At 40.8% G+C, this 23,475-nt stretch overlaps 1 protein-coding gene across 2 annotated transcripts in view; it reads left to right on the top strand.

The window, feature by feature from the left end:
- ABCC4 (ATP binding cassette subfamily C member 4) overlaps nucleotides 1-23,475 on the top strand; it is a 221,236-nt gene that overhangs the window by 185,845 nt on the left and 11,916 nt on the right. For both annotated transcript variants that reach the window (XM_030567487.1, XM_030567495.1), the window contains one exon: nucleotides 2,420-2,525. In XM_030567487.1, coding sequence (XP_030423347.1) covers nucleotides 2,420-2,525 — 106 coding nt within the window. The remainder of the gene's footprint in view (nucleotides 1-2,419; nucleotides 2,526-23,475) is intronic.

Below are 23,475 nucleotides of genomic sequence, written 5' to 3'. Positions count from 1 at the left end.
TGTGTGAACAGCTGATTCACGGAAGCTGGGGGGTGGGGGGAGAAGTGGGGCAGAGCATTCGGGTAGGAGGTGGCGGCAGAGCAAAGGTGAGCTGGGGCTAGGGGGAGGGGCGGGGAGCTGGAGCACCTATGAGGTCGCTGCCTAAGGCACCACTTTTGAATAATGTGCTCAGGGGGAGCGGCCACTCCTTCTCCTTCCCCCTAGCTACACTCCTAGGTCACCTCAACTTACTGGTTGTTAAATTTTGAAGTCCGCACAGGACAACCAGTTCTAAACTGGCTTCTAAATTTAACAACCGGTTCCTGCAAACCGGCTCCAGCTCACCATTGGTTGGGTTTCTTTGTCAGCTAGTTATTTGGTTAACGTTCAGATCAGGTTTTTGTTTTCAAACATACGTGAAGGATCGGGGCTGTACTGAAACTGGTCGTTTCAGGTGCCTGATTCCAGTGTGAATTCACCCTGAGAAATGACAAAACCACTGCTACTTTGCCTCAGTTTTTCACTGGGTGAGTAGCTGTAATTCACACTGGAAACATCATTTGCACTCAGTCAACCCAGGCTCTCTGGCCCACACCCATTTTCCAGCTAAATCTGGGAGGGGTCTTTTTTGAGGCTGTGCTTGCTTCCTTCCCTCCTTTGTTGAAGATAAAGTTGCAGCTTCTTTCAACCACCACAACCCCCTTTTCCCCTTCCCTTCAGCAGACTCTCCTCCGAAATCTGCATAAATCTTGCAGTGAATCTGTCTCAGTACCTATCATGATAGGTTCTATATTATTTTGTAACCTGTGCTGTTTTAAGTATGCCCCTCCCCACCCCCACCCCCTGCTTTTTTCTAATTAATATGATAAACTCTTCTTTTGGCAACCTCATTTTCAGAACTTTTTGAAACTGTCTATGCATGCATGCAGCCATTGGTTTATTATTAGGGATCAAGGCCTCATTGTGTTAGATTCTGTCCAAAATATAAGTAAACATGGCATCTACCCTGAAGAACTTACTAATAAAAGATGCAACAAGAGAGTGCAACAAACAATAGGAAGAAAAGAAGGACAAGCATGATAGTAAGTTCATGTGGCTACAAAGGCTGGCAATGGGCACAACTTGAAAGTTCCAAATTGTTTAAACTTTATTTTTAATTGTTTTCAGAATTTTTTGTTAAGCTATAACTCCTTGTGCTCCCCTAATAAACCATCAGTAAAAATGGTTCTGAACTTTTTTTAAAAATTGTTTCCCCCTTCTTCTACATAGACCATCTCCAACCACCATTCTGTCTAGAATTATTGGAGAGGAGGGATGTATATAAGCTTTCCTCTCAACTGCTTCAGATAGTAAGACCTTCTCTCTCCTTTGGGCTACTGTCTCCCAGGTGACTAAGAGATTGTCAGGGCCCTGGTTTTCCCCCTTGGACAGCAGCGTAGAGAATAGCAGGGGTTGGTGTCTGAGAAGAGGGCAGAAAACCTATTGGTTATGGATTGAGTGCTCTAATACTACCATGGTTTGGGGTTTGAAGGTGCCAGAAGGGCTTGCCTGTGGTCTAGGGCTTCTGGGACAAGAGTGCTCGAGGGGAGATGAGGGATGAGTGAAGAGGAAGCTCAGCTGTACCCCGTAACCCTGCCTCAGTGGCAGTTCTTCTGCTCCTGACTTTTCTCCTTTGGGAGAAGACAGGGGCCTTCTTAAGAGGCAGTTTCTTCAGGAAACTCCAAGGAAGGCTCCACCCATGCTGGGCATCTGGGACCATGTGCCCCCAAAGTCCTGGTTCCACAGGAAGCTGATGTTCTGCTATCTTTATGTCTTGCATCTCTAGATAATAAACATATTCACGGGACTGTCCCCTTTGCTGGAGAGAGATTGTGGGTCCTGAACTACTAAAGAGATGTCTTCTATGTAATATGTGGATATTTTTATATTGCTGGGTTAATTTCAATAGGGGATATTTGCTTATTGTAGATACTCTCATTCAGACTCAAAATAAAAGTCAGATTGACATTTTGGAAGATGTATATAGTGTGAGACCTTTGCATGGATGTGATTTAGCTTGGTGATTAAAGCAGTGGGATCTCTTACTGCACTAGCTGAGGAGAGGTGAGAGCAGGTGCCGATCCCTCAAGTCAGAGAGAAGAAACTGAGCCATTCTCTCCCCCAGTTCCATCTTGCTTTAACTGCTAATCTTTGATGCACATGATAGTGGAAATTCTTTGAAAAAGAAACATTTTCATCCTTAACCTTCAGAATCCTCCTTTTGGGTTTGTTTCATGATGTGCCAAACCATACTGAAGGAAGGACATACTCCAGCACCTCTGCAAATTAGTATTTCCTGATGTTACAGTTATTTACAGTACAATCATAGAACTTTTCTCTGCAGTCAGATCATTCATGTAGCGCTCTCACTTCCATTTCCTCTGCTCTTTCTGTGTTTCAGAACGGATGAGTTGATTCAAAAGACAATCCGTGAAAAGTTTGCCCAGTGCACTGTGCTGACCATTGCACACAGGTTGAACACCATTATCGACAGTGACAAGATTATGGTAAGAAAGTTAACAGCATTGGTTCAAGTTCCCTCTAAATAAGATTGAATAGACAGGGTGGGGGTGGGGTGTTGTTCTGATCCAGGGAGGAAGAGAAGGTGGTTTTGGCAAATATAAATCTATGGAAAACTACCTTGACTAGCAGCTCATAGAAGTTAAGGATGGAAAAAGACCTATTAGATCACCCAGTCACACACTCTGCTGATGCAGCATTGTACTCTACAGTCAGGGTCCCATGTACTCTGCAGACATATAAATTTATTAAATATCTTTCATTGCCATCTCTCGCTGCCCCCAGCTCATACCTGAAAAAGACTCTGTGAAGTGCAAACCATTGATTATTTTTCAGGAGGGGATATTTTTGCTGTGCTCTCCCAGCAACTTGGCTGCAGTCCCTGGGCCTTGGCTCCTGCAATGTTGTTTAGCCTGGCTCATAAAATTCTTCCTCCCCTGTGTGCCAGGGGAAAGTAGGTAGCTTTAGCAGCTCCTCTCCTCAGCTTCCCAGTGCTCAGTTGCTTTGCTGTTCTCCAAACAACCCTGCTTCCCAGCCTATACTTCTGGTACCTGATCTCCCTCCATCACCCTTATCTCTGCCCCCAGTCCCCACAATCTTACTTCCTGGGTGCAAACTGGACATTTTGGGCTCCCAGGCTTGAAGGAATAACTATCCTTAGTGGGGAAGATTGCAGGAAGGGTTTGGTAGGCCATGGAGACAGAAAAGAAAAGGTCCAGCACCAGGCTTTAGTAAAATGCTGACTTATTTAGCAAAAATGCTGAATGTTTTGGAACATGCCAAATTCGTGTCTACAGAATTGTGGACTCTGATTGAGATGAATTAAACAATTCACAACTCTTGGGATTATTGTTTCAGGTTGCATCTGACGAAGTGGGTTATTCACCCATGAAAGCTCATGCTCCAAAACGTCTGTTAGTCTATAAGGTGCCACAGGATTCTTTGCTGCTTATATGAGAACAGATTCTGGAGATTAATTTTGTAACAAACATTGAATTCCACAGCCATTGCATGCATGTGGCCCTGCCTACAGTACATGAATTAGTGCAGGGGTTGGCAACCTCTGGCACGCGGCTCGCCAGGGTAAGCACGCTGGCGGGCCGGGCCAGTTTGTTTACCTGTCGCGTCGGCAGGTTCGGCTGACCACAGCTCCCACTGGCCGCGGTTCACCATCCCAGGCCAATGGGGGCGGCGGGAAGCGGTGCGGGCAAGGGATGTGCTGGCCACGGCTTCCCGCCACCCCTATAGGCCTGGGACGGTGAACCACGGCCAGTGGGAGCTGCGGTTGGCCGAACCTGCCAACGCGGCAGGTAAACAAACTGGCCTGGCCCGCCAGGATGCTTACCCTGGCGAGCTGAATGCCAGAGGTTGCCAACCCCTGAATTAGTGTTTCCCCAAATAAATGTCCTATGCAGTGTTGGGGTTTCCACCACTTCCCTCGAGAGATTATTCAATTGCTATATGAGAAGATTTGTATTGATATTTTATATATATTCTTAATTTCATCACATTATAGTATGGGTACTTCCTTGTACCATCCTGATATAACTTTCCCTCCTTGATGTCTTCTGCAGCATTCAAATATTTGTATCTCCTCTTTTATAGTCACCAAACCAAACTATGAATACTCAAGTGAGACATTTAAGTCTTTCCTTGTAAGTCTCTCCAAATTCCTAATTATTAATCACTGTTGTTTCTGTTCTCTGAACTTCTTCCAATTTGTAAGGATCTTTCTGGCATTGATGTGTACAGAACTGCAAACAACATTTCATGTGCAGTTGTCTCAGAGCTATATAGAGAAGGACTGTTGCTTCCCTGCTCTGTCATTGTTGTGTCTGAGCAGCCTAAATTTGTATCAGCCTATTTTGCTCCCATATTGTATTGCAAACTTGTGTCTGATTTGGTTCTTTGTTCCGCTCTGTGTCTTCTAGCCCTCTATCAGAAGTATTGCTATCCAGAATATATCCTCCCATTCAATATCTATGTAAATTGTATCTCAGTTCGTTATTTACTTACCCAGTTTCTTCAGTCATCTGTGCTGTCTTACTATAAGAAACTTGAAAATGGGATATAGACATAGTACATCAAGATGAAGGTCAGCATGATGTTAAGAGAATGGAATGGATCATCATCATTATGTTCCCTTTACACCTCTGGTGTTTAGGGCAGTGACAAAGCTCCTCCACTCCTGTCTATTTCTGGCAAGTCTTTCAGTGGTTACCCAGCTGTGCCCCAGGTTTTTCAGCTTAGCTTCCACAGTTTTTCACCATGTTGTTTTGGGGTGGCCTCGTTTTCGCTTGCCTTCAGGTATCCATCTTATTGCTACTCTGGTGATAGAATCAGTTTCCATCAGTTTCCATCTCCCACACCTCCTGGCAATGATGGTGCTCATGTCCTCTTGGCTGCACTATATCAGTAGATCTTGGTTTGAGATTGGTCTGGGACAAAAGATATGGAGCCTATAATGTCTTGTTGATTGGTCTGAAACTAGCTTGATAGTAGTCAATGAAAGCAACTGCCAGTTGTTAAGTGGTTTACTAGATGTGGATCTGTCATCTCAGCTCATTTCTTAGATCCCAATTATGCAGTTGGTAGCTCACAGCAGACTGCTACTCTTGCACAGAGCCTCAGTCAAGTTAATGCAACTCTGCATAGGCACAGCTATCCACCCACATGCTATTAATTGTAAGACGAGGGCCTTTGTGGGCACATACCAGCGGCAGCTCCAGGCACCAGCGCTCCAAGCGCATGCCTGGGTGGCAAGCCACGGGGGGCACCCGGCCAGTTCCTGCGAGGGTGGCAGTCAGGCTGCCCTCGGCGGCTTGCTAGCGGGAGGTCCGTGGTCCTGCGGATTCGGCGGCAATTTGGTGGTGGGTATGCTGAAGCCGTGGGACTGGCAGACCTCCCGCAGGCAAGCCGCCAAATCCACAGAACCGGGGACCTCCTGCAGGCAAGTCGCGAAGGCAGCGTGCCTGCCGTGCTTGGGGCAGCAAAAAAGCTAGAGCTACCTGGCATGTACATCACAAAAAGAAACAATAGAAATGACACTAAAGGTCACCCTTATGGTTGAACAGAAGGGTCAAGATTTTACAGAGCTGAAGACTGAAGTACACTCACCCCCCTAGATGAGGGTGATATTAATAGAACCATCTTTATTAAACTTTTTCTCTCATAAAAGCTGAAAAAGGGAGTGTTTTTTTATTCTCACTAATTATTTTTTCCCTTGGGCACCATAAACACATTTTGAACCAATAGTCAAGGCTTGTAATGCTTGTGTGGTATATACAAAAATGAAGCATCTGTGCCTATTGGTGTTCTGGAGCATCATAAACATTAGGCTATAAATTGAGAGATTATAGTTTACTGCTGGGTAGTCACTTCATAAATATTGTCATAATAAGTCATGTAACTGCAAATGCTTACGGTGTAATAATTAAGTATTTCTTCACTGGTGAATACTTCCCCACAAAGACTGATTTGGTTTTGTTTACTGCCACTACATTGAACAAAACGCGTGTTCGGAAACAACTGCAACCTAATTAATAGCTTTGTTTATATGTTGGCTATCCAAAGGGATTTCCACTAGTTTTGGTACATAGGCACCATTAACATGTTAGGTTCAAAATGCTATTTTATAAAGATGTTTTCATATTATTAAACATGGTACAGTCATCATGATAGTTACTTAATTCTTTATTTACTCATTTGCTATAAAATACTGGAGCAAGATAGACAAATTAAAAATAGTCTTTCTTCCCATGCTGCTCACTCTTATTACTAAAGATAGTTCCTTTGTTGTAGCTCTAGAGTTAGCTTGCTATTTCTGGCGTTTTATTGTTTCCTTTTAGCTTATATTACAGACCCCTTTCCTTTAAATACCCTTTACATCCACATACAATCCAATCTGACTATTCTTGGAATGGTTTTGCTGTCCTTTCTAGATTGTATTAAGGAGAGGATTTACAAAGTGTCCTATAGGCTCAGCAAGCTTTACTAGTCCACATTGTTGGCTTGAGAATTCTGCAAGAATTTGCAGGGGAGAAACATAGTGCAGAAAGAACGAGAAATTTAATACCTATTGTGAGCCATTAAGAAACCTCTTTTCTTCAAGTCACTACACAGAGCTTTTTCTGGCTTGGAGCCACTTACAGCTGGTTTCCAGTAGCTATGAATGAGACTTAATCTTCCCTCACTACACTAGCAGCAAGAATGATACCCAGATGAAACTATTGGCTCTGCCTCCGAAAGATCAGAAGCATTGTACACCATTGAAAATAAGAACATAAGAACGACTGTACTGGGTCAAACCAATGGTGCATCTAGCTCAGAATTCTGTCTTCCAACAGTGGCCAATGCCCGGTGCTTCAGAGAGGCAGAACGGGCAATCATTGAGTAATCCACTCCCAGCTTCTGGCAGAGGCTGAACGGCAGTGTCTATGGAAGAGATACTTTTAAACGAAAGTATACTTAAAAATCTGCATTCATATATACATGAACCTTATGGGAAGTGCCCTATTAAAGAGGCTATAAGGATTCTGAAATTGTAAAAAGAAACAAAAGAAAACCAAAACAGTGTTCTGTATTCTTACAACAGCAAGATACTATTCTTCATTGTGGAAGTAGCACATCTGGTAGCCCTAAATAAATATATTCCATGCATGCAAACTAGCTTTAATGGATGATTCAGGTTACTCAAAAAGTCAAAGAATTTCAAAAGTTAAGGCTAAATAATTAACCTTAACTGTATTCCCTTTGTGCTCATATTTTCAGATATGGGCTCTCAATATTATAATGTGTTATTTCTTAAATACAAATGTGTAACTGTGACAAGGTATGTAAAACCCACACCAGGCCGAAAGGGGTTAAGGAGCTGCTCTGTGCCGGAGTGGTCCACACTTGTGAGTAATGTCAAGAATAGAGGAGGAGGAGGACCTCTGAGAAGACAACTGAATGCTCAACTTTCTAGCTACCAGAGAAAAGCCTGGCGCAAACAGCAGAGCCTACACCTTCGCTGAAAAGAAGGCCCAAGTCACATGAGGTGCAAAGGAGGCTGTATCTTATTCCTTCCACTGTTGGTGAACCAACCAAGACCCTTCTGACAGGCCTGGCAGGGACTCTCTATATAGTCCCTTTTTCCTTCACGTATTTGCTACTCCTAAATTGTTTATTCCCTGGGATCCCAAAAGGGGTAAGCATCCTAAGGAACTTGGCCGGAGGGCTGAGAATCCAACCCCTTCAGAGTGCTATTGAGTACCCCCACTTAAGTGACCAGACCCAGAATAAGCATGCAGCTCTGTCAGCAGTCCAACGAGGTGTTGTTGAAGGGCCACAACCCTGAAAATAACATGATACAAATTGCAGGGATGGGCGGAGGTGTAAGAGTAAAAATACAAACATGGAAATGAGCTATTTATCCTCCAGGACTTGTAATTTTCTTCGCCTTTTATATTTTTCTGCTCCTTATGAAAACTGCCTCCAATTTTAGGCCATCCCAAATTTATGCTGTCTCAAATTATAGGTTTTCAATAACTTATCGATTCAAGTGCAGACTTCAAACATAACTTTAGACTTGCTGAACTGGCTTTCTTCAAGCTGGGCTTGTTTTATAAATCTCACCAAAATCTAATAACTAGAGCTAGGCAGGAAACTGTTTTCTTGCCTTGTGAAAATTTAAAATATTTTCCCGTTATATACCAGACAGAACCATGACCTTTTTGAAATTTTTAAGAGAATAACACCAACCCAGAATAGTCCATTGGTTTTCTGCTTTGTATTAAATATTTATTAGTACAGAGAGCAAGAGCAGGAGACTGATTTTATATCCCACTGGTTAGGGCACTGCTCTAGGATGTAGGAGACATATCTTCAGATATACAAAGTGGAACTGTTCTGACAGGAGACACTGAAAGAGAATCACCCAGAATACCCAATAGTCTCATAGACTTAAAGGCCAGAAGACACCATCATAATCATTTGCTCTGCCCTCTTGCACATTTCAGGCCATAGAATCTCACCCACCCACTCCTGTAATAGACCCATGACCTCTGGCTCAGTTACTGAAGTTCTCAAATCATAATTTAAAGACTTCAAGTTATAGAGAATCCGCCACTTACACTAGTTTAAACCTGCATGTGACCTGCATGCCCCATGCTGCAGAAGGAAGGCAAAAAACTCCCAGAGGCTCTGCCAATCTGACCAGGAGAAAAAATTCCTTCCCAGCCCCATATATGGCAGTCAGTTGAGCATTTTGGCAGGATCCACCAGTCAGACACGAGGAAATAATTATCTCTGGTAACTGAGTCCTTGTCATCTAATATCCCTTCACTGGCCACTGGGGATACACTAACTCCTCACTTAACATTGCAGTTATGTTCCTGAAAAATTCAACTTTAAGCGAAACGATGTTAAGCTAATCCAATATCTCCATAAGAATTAACGTAATTGATGAGGTTGGGTTCCAGGGAATTTTTTTCATCAGATAAGATTAAAATATATATATATACGCACACCCCCCTAAGTTTTAAACAAACAATTTAATACTGGAACACAGTTATGATGATTGTGAAGCTTGGTGGAGGAGTTGGAAGGATATTTCCCAGGAATGCCTTACTGCTAAATGATGAACTAGCAATTGACTGAGCCCTCAAGGGTTAACTTTCATATTCTAAGGCAGCAGGAGTGGAGGGACGGGAGACAGCGTTGCAGACAGAGACAGACAGAATGTGTGTGTGAGAGAGAGAGAGAGAGATGCGCATTTTCCCTTAAAGTACACTGCCTTGTTAATTAGATCAGCTTATTGGGACCAGCTGCTGCCAGCAAGCTCCATCCGTCCTGAGCCCTGTCCTGTCTCTTCCCTGCTCTATGGAAGATGGAGTAAGCAGGGTGCAGGAGCAGGGGGAGAGAGACACCCTGACATTAGCCACCCTCTTCCTCCCCTCCCCCCTGCACATCAAGCAGGAATCTCAGGGAGCAGCTCCAAGGCAGAGGGCAGGAGCAGCACATGGCAGTGGGGGGAGGGAAAATTGCACTTGCTAGACTGCTGGGCAGCTGCTGCACAGGGAGCAGAGAGGAATGGGGAGCTGATAGGGGGGCTGCAGTTCCACACTGCTTCCAAGCCCCCACCAGCTAGCTGCAACGGGCTGCTCTTCCTGCAAGCAGTGGACAGAGCAGGCGGCTGCCAAATGATGTTATAAGGGAGCATTGCACAACTTTAAATGAGCATGTTCCCTAATTGATCAGCAACATAACAACGAAACAATGTTAAGCAGGATAATTTTAAGTGAGGAGTTACTGTATTTGCCACTAGCAGCTGAAGATTGGCTACATGCCATTGTAGGCAGTCTTGTCATACCATGCCCTCCATAAACTTATCAAGCGCAGTCTTGAAGCAGGTGAGGTTTTTTGCCTGCCTCCCGCCCCTCCTGTTGCGCTTGTGTCAATGTTGGTGCTTAACTTAAATAACTCCTCTCTCTCCCTGGTATTTATCACTCTGATATATTTAAAGAGAGCAATCATATCTCCCCTCAGCCTTTTTTTCATTAAGCTATGGAAGCCAAGCTCTTTGAGTCTGCTCTCATAAGGTAGGTTTTCCATTCCTTACATCATCCTAGTGTCCCTTCTCTGCACCTGTTCCGATTTGAATTAATCTTTCTTAAACATGGGAGACCAGAATTTCACATAGTGTTCCAGATGAGTCTCACCAGTGCCCTGTATAATCCCTACTGATGCATCCTAGGACTGCATTAGCTTTTTTCACAGCTCCATCACATTGGCAGCTCATCCTGTGATCAACTAATACACCCAGGTCTGTCTTCTCCTCTGTTGCTTCCAACTGATAAATCCCCAGCTTACAGCAAAAATTCTTGTTGTTTGTAAGTGCATGACCTTGCACTAATAAATTTCATCTCATTTGTATTACTCCAGCTTTCTGATATTCTGATCCTCTTCCGTATTGGCAGTACCTCCCAACTTTGTGTCATCTGCAGATTTTATTAGCGCACTCTCACTTTTTGTGCTAAAGTCATTAATAAAAATGTTAAATAAGGTTGGTCCCAAGGCCAATCCCTGAGAAACTCCACTAGTAACCCCTCTCCAGCCTGAGAGATCACCTGTGAGTATGACCCATTGTAGTCTCCCCTTTATCCAGTTCCTTATCCACCTTTTAATTTTCATATTAATCCCATTCTTCTCCAGTTTAACTAATAATTTCCCATGTAGAACTGTATCAAATGCCTTACTGAAATATAGGTAGATTAGATCTACTGCATTTCCTTTGTCTAGAAAATCAGTTATCTTCTCAAAGAAAAAGATCAATTTGGTCTGTCACCATCTACTTTTTGTAAAAACATGTATTTTATCTCTATTACCGTTTATCTCTATGTCCTTAACTACTTTCTCTTTCAAAATTTGTTCCAAGACCTTGCATACAATGGAGATTAAACTAACAGGCTTCCTGGATCACATTTTTTCCCTTTCTTAAAAATAGGAACTACATTAGCAATCCTCCAGTGATAGGGTACAACCCCCAATTTTACAAATTCATTAAAAATCCTTGCTACTGGACTTGCAATTTCATGTGCCAGTTCCTTTAATATTCTTGGATGGAGATTATCTGGGCCCCCTGATTTAGTTCCATTAAACTGTTTGAGTTTGACCTCCACCTCAGATGTGGTAATTTCTCCTTCATATCCTCCTTTCCATTAGCCCCCCTGCTTCTGCTCCCAAATTCCTCATTATGCCTATTAAAAACTGAGACAAAGTATTTGTTTAGGTGTTGGGCCATGCCTGGATTATCTTTAATCTCCACATCTTCAGTGCTTCTTTCCTCCTTTTCTTTTTATTTATGACTATAGAACCTTTTACTATTAGTTTTAATTTCCTTTGCAAGGTCCAATTTTGCTTGGCTTTTGGAAGTTCTCACTTTTCCCTTACACTTTCTGACCTCCAAGGTCACTTTCCTTGCTGATCGATCTCATCTTCCATTCCTTGTAGGCTTTCTGCTTTCTCTTAATCATCTTTTTGAGATGCTTGTTCATCCAGCTTGGTCTAGAATCCTTCTCTATGAATATTTTTCCCTTCTTGGGATGCAGACTTCAGATACTTTTTGCATCTTTGACTTGAAGTAATTCCAAGCCTCTTCCGCATTCAGGTCCTTGAGTTCTTCAGTCCAGTTCCATTCCCTAACTAATTCCCTTAATATTTTAAAGTTTGCCCTTTTGAAATCAGGGGTCCTCAGTGCAGATCTGTTTTTGTTTATCTTTACATTTAGTTTAAAATGAATTAGTTCATGATCACTTGAACCAAAGTTCTTCCCTACAACCGGTTTTTCTGTGAGGTCCTCACTATTCATCAATAAAAATTCTAAAATGACATCACATCTTGTAAGTTTGGGGACTGTTTGGTGAAGAAATCTGTCAGCTCTCACATCCAGGAAAATATGGGTCCTACTATTATTAGTATCACTTGTCCTCCAATCTGTATCTGAGAAATTAGTCTCTCTAAATCACACATTTCCCAGTAGTATTTATTTAATTAAAAACATTAAAGAAGTCTCTATCCATATCCAACTTGTATCGTGGGGGTCTGTAGCAAGCACTAATCCAGGGGAGCCTTTGGTAGCTTTCTTCCCCAAAGTGATTTTGGGCCCAAAGAGACTCTGTTTTATCCATTCCATCACTTCTCATTTCTTTACAGTCTACCTCATCATTAATATGTTATACTACTCCATCACTTTACCTTTATTTCTGTCTTTCCTGGATAGCACATACCTTCAATACCTGTACGCCAATCTTTACTGTTCCAACATGTTTCTGTTATCTCTGTAATATCTGATTTCACTTCCTGCAGCAGTAGTCCTAGTTCCTCCATTTTGTTACCCAGGGTCCTTGCATTGGTATATAAACATCTTAGTTTTTTCTGCTTGGCTTCACCCAGATTCCTCACCCAATTAGGTACAGTCATTCTACTGCCAGTAATCCCTATCTGGTAGCTTTATTGGTATTGGCGCTATCTTTTCTCTTGATGTCCATTCTCCTACTCTCTATTATTCCTTTGTCTGTTGCTGTATTCTCTCTTACTTGGTTTTCCTCCAGATTGATGTTAGAATTAGGCATGGACATTACATGAGCATCTCCCAACCATCTCACCTGAGTTCCTAGTTTAAAGCTCTTTAATCACTTAGCCAGCCTCCATTCCAGAAGTCTATATCCCTCCGTACTCAGGTGAAGTCCATCCCATGAGAACAGACCTCTGTCCATGAATGCCTCCCGGTGGTCGAACATCCCAAAGCCCTCCTTATACCACCACTGACTGACAGCCATCTGTTGATCATCATCATTTTGTTTCGCCTTTGTTCTTCTTCTCTAGTCTGGTAGTTAGGGCACTCATCTGGGAGGGGGGAGTGTATGTAGGTCCCCCCACTCCAGGTGAGTGGCATAACCAACGCGCTATACAGAATGGGGGTGGTCTGTCAGACCAGAAATTCCATCCTGGACCTGAGAAACCTTTTGTGGTTAACATTTCATCAAAACCGGTACAGTTCTGCAAAATGTTTGGATTTCAGTGAATAAACATTATCTGATGAAAAACTATTCTGTTGAAAAATTCCTGACCAGCTCTACTAAAACCAAGCTAAATTAAAAGAAAATCTGCTAATAAGTTTCAAGGTGCAACTGTTTGCATTCAGTATATGCACTGAGAATGAGATATCCTAACAAAACCATTGTGCACAAAGAAATTGTAGAAAAATTCTGACCCTAGTGCTGAACTGTGGAGTTCTACCCTCAACAAAAAACTGTACAACCCCATTAGCCTAAAAAGGAGCATAATCTGAAGACAGTGGGAGGCATGCATACTGAAGGCTTAATATGTCCTGCAGAAACTTTAGTAGCGATGCAAGACTGACTGTCAGAGCCCAGGATGTTTGTGGACTAGCATTTGGTATCAACATGGTCACTTGCAACCTTTGCAAATTTGACATTAAAATCAGTGACACTGGTAATTTGGACCCCTACAACTGATATTTTTACAGTTTGGAGTGAAATCACACTTAACTAAACCAAACAAAACTGGCTTAAACCACATATCTAAATGCAATTTGCAAAACAAAACAAATTTGATATTTCCTTCATAAGTAATGATGGTATTTGATAAGGATAGTGAAAGTAACCAGAACACATTTCTAATTGGAATAGGGGGACAAGTTGTTGCTGGTTTTCGTTTAATGCTCAAACATGTAAATGACTAGATTGAGTTGGCTAAAACTTTCAACAATATTCATGTTTAGGCCGAGTCCAAGCATGGACATTTTTGAGAAAGTCATGAGCAAATATAAAAGTTAGGTTAGTGTAAAAATGGCAAATCTTCTATTCACACGCACTATAATAATCTGTTCTATTTTGGAAAAGGAAAGCTTAACTGAAAGAGAAAAAGGAAGAACAGAATTCTTTTTACCCAACTACAGACAGAGTTGGCCTTAGGAATTGTTTTAATTCTAGTTCCATCCCTAAAGCCATATTTCTGGTTTCATAATCCAGGTCACGCCTTAAGATTATCTCCACTATATCTTCCTTAATTACAAATATGTTTATCAAAACTTCAAACACTTGAAATCATTGAGAGAAGAGTTGTATTGTGTAAGAGGATACTTTTCCAACACAATCACATCAATGAGTAATAATATTTTGCATTATACAGAACCTTTCATCTGGAAATTTCAAAGCTCAGTACAAACATTAATTAATTAAACCTCAACAACCCCGCGAGGTAGGGAAGTATTCAGAGTTATTGAAACTAGAATTGGAAAAGACTTGTTAGGTCAGATCATCTAACCCATCTCCTGTAATAATAATACCATAATAATAATCTTCCCATGTTCCAGATGGGTAAATTGAGGGACACAGAGATTAAGGGACATGCCCAAAGTCACAGTGAGCCATCAGCAGAACTAAAAATACTCGAGTCTTGATGCGTTTGTCCTTTCTGAACCCTGCATCATGGTGCTTTTCTATGAGGAAAGCCTTATAGGAATCTTTGAAGTGCTGAGATATATTTGCCAAATTTCTGAATTATAGTGATGTTTCCCTCATGGAGACTTTCATATCACTGGAATGTTTCTTTGATATGGAAACTGCATGCACTGCAAACAATACTTCATCTTCTAATGTAAAAAAATGTATTTCACCATTCTGGTAAAAGGGAATTTCAAACTTATGGGGGGTGTTACTTTGTTGTACAGAAAACATGTTTTGATTACATCCTGAAATGACTAATATCCAGACAGACAATGTGAAAGTACTGTAATGTACTTCACAGCCAGAGCACAAGAGTTCAGACAGCAATAAGCCAATATCCGTTGCTTAGACTTAGTCTGATCCACTCTGTTTTATCAGCAGCTGTTTCACCAATCTGGCCTCATGTCTGTCTGTAAGTTCCAAGCAGAGGTAACAAAATATAACATCACTTATCCTACAAAGGCCATGGAGTTTTTAGAAGCATAAGAAACAAGAAATGATACTCTTGAAGGAGAAACGAAGAGTGACATATGTTCTGTGGTGTTGATCTATTCTCTTTAAAGTGGTGGATCCATGTGTAGAATTGTTCTTTTGTTTTTTAAATTGAAAGCATTTGCTAGTTTATATTGAGAAACCATTGAAATTTCTTATTACTCAAGCAATTTACAACTGATTTTTCTATCTATCGATCGTGTGAACTAGAGTTGTGTTCTCTGTCAATAGAAGTAATTTCTTAAGCTTTCTAATCTCTTTCATTCTAGTTGTCCTCATATTTTTTTAATGTATTGTGCCCTTGGTAAAGTTTATTCCAGGTTCCTATATATTATTGTGCTTTTCTTGCATGTATGGATGAGTTTACCAATTTGAATGGGGAAGCTGGTAGATAGGATAAATGCTGTGTTAGCACCACTCTGAATACAATGATTTACAGTCTCATCTTTTGCTTTTTGTGTTAATGGAAATCATTGGCTGTCATTATTATAGATAATCTTACAAATTCTTTTAGCTGACCTTATAGGCTGTTTGATCTTGTAGAAAAGTGTGAAGTTAGTTGCAATGCAGTTTCTTCTAGAAGCTGAGCATATCACCAGGAAAGCTGATTCTCTCTACCCGAATGTTTCTGTCTAGTATCATTTATGTGGTGAAGAGCTACTGCCTAAAGGTTATACTGACTCCTGCAAGCATTACCATGAGACAGAAGCCCTGCATTTGCAAAAGCTGGCTAAGATCGATCATCTGGCCAAGACAATAGAGTTTGCTGGACCCCAGCATGAACTAGGAAACCATGAAACATCCTGAGGAGCAGAAGTTCAATTTGCATACACAGCTTGAAATCCAGAAGTGGAGAGAACTACAAAGAGGGTATAAAATGTATACAATATTATATAGAAAAGCACAGAAACCCAAGAAGCATCTGATCTTATAGCGATCCTGGATCATGAACTGATCAACTGGGTAAGGTCAGTGGGAAACATCACAGTTCTAGTGCAATTGACACCAATCAAAACATATGGCCTGCTGAAAGAATACAAAGATCTTTTTAAGAGTTACAGCATTTATTTGTGGGTAAAATTTTCAAACCTCTGAGCCTAAAGTCAGGCTCCTAAATCCATATTTAGGCACCTGAATAAATGACCGTTATTCAGAAGTACTAAGCATCAGCAGCTTCTATAGAGGCTAGGTTTCTAGTTTTGAAAATATTGGCCAGAGAACACTAGAGGAAGGTCTAGATTCCAATAGATCTCAGAGTACATACCATGGTCCAAGAAAAATCCCACTTGTACTGCAACACAAAAATCAATCAGTCTGGTAATGAAATATTGAAACTGGAACATGTAGAGGTAATTGTCAAAGTAGATGATCCTATAGAGAAGGTGATTGAACTTTGCAGTGGCAGAGGAGAAGCTGCACACAGGAGAGCTACAGCTGTGTTGAGTTCCGTGACCAGGGTCGCTCCAGGCAACAGCGAAGGAAGCAGGTGCCTGGGGTGGCCAATAGCAAGGGGCAGCACTCTATCTATTATTGGAGAGGCAATTCGGCAGCGGGTCCTTCAGTCCCTCTCTTCCTCTTCAGTGGCGCTTCGGCGGCAACGCTATTGCTCCGCGTCAGTCTTCGGCAGCAATTCAGCGGCAGCTCAATCCCTGCGCTTCAGACTTCAGCAGTGAGTCCTTCACTCCCTCCCTTCCTCTTCGGTGACACCTCAATCGGGTTTTTCTTTTTCGTTTTTTTCCCCTTCGCCACTTGGGGCAGCAAAAAAGCTGGAGTCAGCCCTGTCCATGACACCTGAACAAGGGAATCAAATGGGACCATTACCAGATGCATACATTTGATGAAGTGACAAGTACATTCTTGGGATACCCAGTTTTCCAGTGTCTGAAAGGCAAGGCTGGAAAAGAAATTGAATACTTATCGTTAGAGCTGGTCGGAAATTTTTTGACAAAATGTTCTGTCATCAGAATTTACCAATACATTAAAATCAAAACATTTTGCAGAAACTGTTCAGTTCTGACAAAATTCTGCTGGAAACCAGGCAGGATTCCAGCCAGTTGTTTCTTTGGCAGTCTTCCTGGCATGCTTCTGAGGAGCCTAAGCTTCCAGGCTCTCAGCTACTTCGCAACCCACCAGGCTCATGAGTTCTTGGCAGCCCGGGATTTCTGGGTTCCTTGCTCCTCGGCAGCCCACCAGGTGGGCTGTCCTGGAGCTGGAACTTCCAGTAGAGCTGGGCTGAAAATTGGAACAAAACCAAATTTGGAAATCTCAAAATTTTCCACAAAATAGAATTACCATTCTCTAGCCAGGTTTACTAACCAGGTTTACTATCCCACAAGGGAGAGACTTATTTACTAGCTTACTGTTTGGTATTCATTCAGCTCAAGATGTGTTTCAAAAGACCCTGGATTAAAGCTCTGCAGTGCTTTGTGGGCCTGAGGAGGACATATTGATGTTTGTGCTTTGTGCTGAGGAAAACGATGCCAAGCCACATGCTATGCTCCAGATATCTGGACAAATGTATTATCAAAACAACTGAAATAAAGTGTGTCAGTCACATTCTCTCACCTGAAGGTATCAGGCCTGGCCCAGCAAACTCAGCAGCAATCTCTAAATTGAGACTGTCAGAATCCTGCTGAGCTTGAAAAGAAAATTGTTGATTTGCCTTGCCAAGTTCAAACCACACCTCTCAGATGAGTTGGCATCACTAAGAGATCTCCTAAAGAAAGAGTCAGACTAAGTTTCAATAGGATGCCCAGCAAGGTTCTGCTGTCACCTAAATGAAACAGTTAAATCCTAATGCAAGCACATTGAGCTAAAGCAGTGTCTTTATGTGGAAGCATTGAAGTGAAGACTTGGATTTGAGTTACTGCAAGACGTGAAGACTGTTTAATGCAGTCAAGTCTGTCATCTCCATAGAAATAATCTATGTCCAGATTGAAAAAGAAATTCATACAGTTGTGTTAGTTGTGAGCACTTCCATCAATACAATTTGAGGGGGGGGGGGAAGGACAAAGGAGTCAGATCCTTTGGAGGTAACCACAGGTAATAAAACCCATATAACAGCAGCACCAAACTGAAAAGAACAATTTTTTTTGCTCTGGCAGAAACCCAACACTGACCAGAAAAGGACATACCAGTGACTGAAACCTTAAGCAGATAATTTCTGGCATAACATGGCAATTTGCAAGAGTCATTTGAGCCACAAGTTGATTGTCAAGCATGAAAATGGCTGAACCAAGCTAGGTCTCCATTTATCTACACTGAAGAAACCTATCATTGCTGGCTGGTCATAAAATGTTTGTCACAGTTGTTGGAGTTCTGGACATTCTGTGAGTAGCTAGTAGTTATGTATGATCTGACTCCTGTAGGTGAAATATTTGTGGTTTCATGGTCACTGAGCTTGGAAAGGACATGGATAATTCTTTCAAGATACACTGTGATAAAGTAGTGCATGACCCAAGCTTTGCTGTTTGGTTTCTTAAGAATGGACAAATAGAAGACGTGCTAAAGTTTGTGCTGCTGTGAGAAACCTGAAAGTGAAACTCTTGGAAGCATGTAATCTCTTAACATACTGTTTTGCCCATGGCCAGAGGTGGTAGCAGACCTTTGCATGCTGTATAGTGAAAACAATGTGAATCTAGTAGTATATTATAGATGTTACATAAGAACGGCTGTACCGGGTCAGACCAAAGGTCCATCTAGCCCAGTATCTGTCTAACGACAGTGGACAATGCCAGGTGCCCCAGAGGGAGTGAAACTAAGAGGCAATGATCAAGTGATCTCTCTCCTGCCATCCGTCTCCATCCTCTGATGAACAGAGGCTAGGGACACCATTTTTTACTCTTCCTGGCTAATAGCCATTTATGGACTTAGCCACCATGAATTTATCCAGTTCCCTTTTAAACATTGTTATAGTCCCAGCCTTCACAACCTCCACAGGTAAGGAGTTCCACAAGTTGACTGTGCACTGTCTGAAGAAAAACTTCCTTTTATCTGTTTTAAACCTGCTACCTATTAATTTCATTTGGTGACCCCTAGTTCTTGTATTATGGGAATAAGTAAATAACTTTTCCTTATCCACTTTCTCCACATCACTCATAATTTTATATACCTCTATCATATCCCCCCTTAGTCTCCTCTTTTCCAAGCTGAAGAGGCCTAGCCTCTTTAATCTTTCCTCATATGGGACTCTCTTCAAACCCCTAATCATTTTAGTTGCCCTTTTCTGAACCTTTTCTAGTGCTAGAATATCTTTTTTGAGGTGAGGAGACCACATCTGTACACAGTATTCGAGATGTGGGCATACCATGGATTTATATAAGGGCAATAATATATTCTCCTTCTTATTCTCTATCCCCTTTTTAATGATTCCTAACATCCTGTTTGCTTTTTTGACCACCTCTGCGCACTGCGTGGACATCTTCAGAGAACTACTCACATTGACGCCAAGATCTTTTTCCTGACTCATTGTAGCTAAATTAGCCCCCATCATATTGCATGTATAGTTTTGGGTTATTTTTCCAATGTGCATTACTTTACATTTATCCACATTAAATTTCATTTGCCATTTTGTTGCCCAATCACTTAGTTTTGTGAGATCTTTTTGAAGTTCTTCACAATCTTCTTTGGTCTTAACTATCTTGAATAGTTTAGTATCAACTGCAAACTTTGACACCTCACTGTTTACCCCTTTCTCCAGATCATTTATGAATAAATTGAATAGGATTGGTCCTAGGATTCACCCTTGGGGAACACCGCTAGTTACCCCTCTCCATTCTGAGAATTTACCATTAATTCCTACCCTTTGTTCCCTGTCTTTTAACCAGTTCTCAAGCCATGAAAAGACCTTCCCTTTTATCCCATGACAGCTTAATTTATCTAAGAGCCTTTGGTGAGGGACCTTGTCAAAGGCTTTCTGGAAATCTAAGTACACTATGTCCACTGGATTCCCCTTGTCCACATGTTTGTTGACCCCTTCAAAGAACTCTAATAGATTAGTAAGACACGATTTCCCTTTACAGAAACCATGTTCACTATTGCTCAACAGTTTGTTTTTCTATGTGTCTGATAATTTTATTCTTAACTATTGTTTCGACTAATTTTCGACTAATTTGCCCAGTACCGACGTTAGACTTACCGGTCTGTAATTGCCGGGATCACCTCTAGAGCCTTTTTTACATATTGGCGTTACATTAGCTAACTTCCAGTCATTTTTTATTTTGAGTTGCAGAGACTGAAGAATGCAAAAACTTCCACTGTGGCTAGTACACATAGACATCTTTGCCCAACACAGAATACATGAGGTGTTGGTATCAGGTGATGGCCACCAGTGTAGGGATTTCAGCAGATTGCACATGGCTATGATTTTTGTTATGCCATAATAGCTAGCTACAGGTGTCTGCAATCAAATGGGCAAATAGAAAAAGACTAGACTGTTAAGCACATACTAGTAAATGTTGACGAGTGGAGGTAACTCATATTTTGTTGGGGTTGCTAATGGATGGTAGCATGGTCAACTTCCAGTGAGCTATAATTTAAGACTAAGCAGTCCCACCAGTCCAGATTCTAGAACAGGACTGCTTAGCATTACTTCTCCCCCAGAAAGTGGGGAGAGAGTGTATTCAGAATCCTAATGGTCAGTGGCATTGTCACACCATAGTCCTATCTGGACATTGGAAAAATGGTTAGGAGCATGAAAAAACAACTGTTCAAATCAAATAAAGTAAGTTATGCTCAGCACTGTACAAGGGTGGGGGGAAATACAGCAAGCGGTACTGTATGTGAAATCAGCGCCAAATTTGAGCTGCTTTTAACTGGAGTAGTTGTACCAAATCACAGGAAGGGTGTGAGGAACATTTATATCATGTGTGGAGAGTAAAACCTTTGAAAATTATTCCTGAACTATATTTGCAGATTTCTTTGTATCCTCAGGTCACAACTGTGTACCAGGAAGGATGAGATCTACAAAATGATTTTTATGACAAATGTGTATAAGTTTCTGAGCCAGCTAGGCAAACCATGATGAAGAGGAAAAGGCTTAAAACTTAAATCTGAGTTTATTCAAACTGGGACACAAGCTGCTGAATTCTTTCTCACAAAACTATGCATTATCTAGAGTCTTGGATAAAATATATTTCTTATAATTATGATGCAATTAAAAGTGTCTCCTAAGTACTCCTCTCTTGCCAGCATTTTGTTGAAGATCAGCTTGATGTGTCCTCTGAGGATAACTGTTTAAAGTATTTTTCCCTAGTAGGATTTTGAACTTTATAATAATTTTGTTGTTTAGTTATGTGCTCCCTAAATCCAAATTAATTCAGATATATTCCCCAGGAGAAAACTTGCTTGAATTAGTTTCCTTTTTAATTGGAAATAAAAATATTTATGGTCAACTCTTGAATGTCCCATTTTCCCTGTGGCTATATGGTGAATATTATTCATTCTTTAATAACTGAAATACACCACTATTCCCTCGTAATCTATTTTTCTCAGAATGTTTTATAACTGTAGTTATTCTATTTGTTTGACTGCTTTCATTGTTGAAAGTTAGAAAATAATATATACAAAGTTTAAAAAAAAAGTTTATTTTGTTTATTTTGTTGGATAGCCACAGTTACACAATATTTGTTAGACCACTTTCAAAGGCTGTATGCTTTATCTTAATCTGTGGCTTATGATACATTAGCTTGATGAGATAATGCAGATAACACAGATCATGTAAGAAGAAACGTATTATTCGCTTTCAAAATTAGTATTTATATAGAGTACGGTGAATGTAGGTCATTTGAATTTACCAAGTCCTGCATAACTCATTAATGTGGGACAGATACAGGGATAAACAAAGAAACATAAATAGTTCACATGCTTTGTCACTTACATTTCGATGAATAAATCAAATCTTCTTTTTATATAGTATGTACTTTCTTTGTCTTCAAAGTCTTTTAAACCCCTTTTGCTCTTTCCCAAAAAGACCTCTAGATTTAACATAACTTTTCTTTATCCTGTATATTATACTTTGGCTTATATTTTTCTGCATTCGTTAAGTGAGCTGCAACAGTAAGCATGAATACAGAAATAGCAACCAAAATGTGCTCAATGTCCAAAATAATCAGTCTGTGAGGGGAGTTCAGTACATAATAAATTTAAACTAATCTTAAGCAAAAAATAATGTTCCTGAAGTCTGCTGGCCAGTTTTCTTTGCTGTGGACACTCAGAATGCATCATTCTTTAAGATCACAGGTAGTGAAAAAATCTACTTTTGCACAGAGTGGGTCCAGGTTCATAAATAAAAATGAAATTATAAAAAATAATCCTTAAAAATTGCACCGGTTAAGGGGAGAAAATATACTATTGCAATAGATACCAGAGAAAAAATGGCCAACGAACTTGTGGCATAAAAATAAATTTTATAAAAATGTAGCTCAGAAATATTTTTGTGGCAAAAGCAAATAGCCCCCAGAGGCTGGCTAGAGAGGACGTGGGGAAGATATATATTTGTATGGATAACACTGCACTTCCAAATTTGCTTTTGCAAGTCACTGTAAAATTGCTGCTTTCCTCTAATTTTGTTAAACCCTTTCCCACTCTTTTCTCTCTTGATCTCTCTCTCTCTTTGTCAAACTAAACTTTAGTAGTGCCTTCTATCCAATGTAGTACTATTCCCTTTTGATAACTTTCACACTAAAATGTGTGTGATGGGGCGAATGACAGCTATTCACCCCAAGAAGACTCCACAACTCAGATGAAACATTCCGTGGTTCAGAAATGGCTAGGGGACTCCATTCAAGAATCAAGAGACACATTTACACATTTTTAAAGTAAAAACTGTATGGCCAATACTGTCTGAGTACAAATGGCATTCTGGGCAGAAAAAAATTATAATCACATACACTTTGCATATTAAGGTGGATCAATGTCTTCCATTCTTTAAAGATTACCTTTCATATAGTCCTGTGGGTGATCACCTTGTAAACTCATACTCGTGTGAGTTATTCTTTCTCAGGAAAATAACCCCATGAAAGTAAATGACAAGATTAGACATAAGGGTCTGACTTTCCTCAACTTTATTCCTTGTGTAGTCATGTATACCAGGGCAGAATGAGTGCAAAGTGGGTAAAAAATGCTGCCAAATCAAAATGGTTGCTTTTTACACTCACTTTGCACAGGCATAAATAAATGATGCACAAGGTGGAAGGCAGTGGAGAATCAGGCCATAATTTATATACTACTACTTTGGGTTTATAAAGTGTTTTTATCCAAAGATCTCATATAACTTTACAAGCAGTTCATAATCCTTACAACATCCCTCTGAGGCGACAAATAGTGAAGCTGAGGCACTGAGAAATTGATTTGTCCAAGGTGTCAGATAAAATCTGTGCCGGCACTTAGACTGAAGTCAGATCTTGATATCAGTGTAACACCAACACCTGCCTCC

This window comes from Gopherus evgoodei, chromosome 1 (assembly GCF_007399415.2).
Source record: "Gopherus evgoodei ecotype Sinaloan lineage chromosome 1, rGopEvg1_v1.p, whole genome shotgun sequence".
NCBI lineage: Eukaryota > Metazoa > Chordata > Testudines > Testudinidae > Gopherus > Gopherus evgoodei.
The sequence above is the reverse complement of the archived record's forward strand: the minus strand, read 5'-3'. Positions and strand labels throughout refer to the sequence as shown.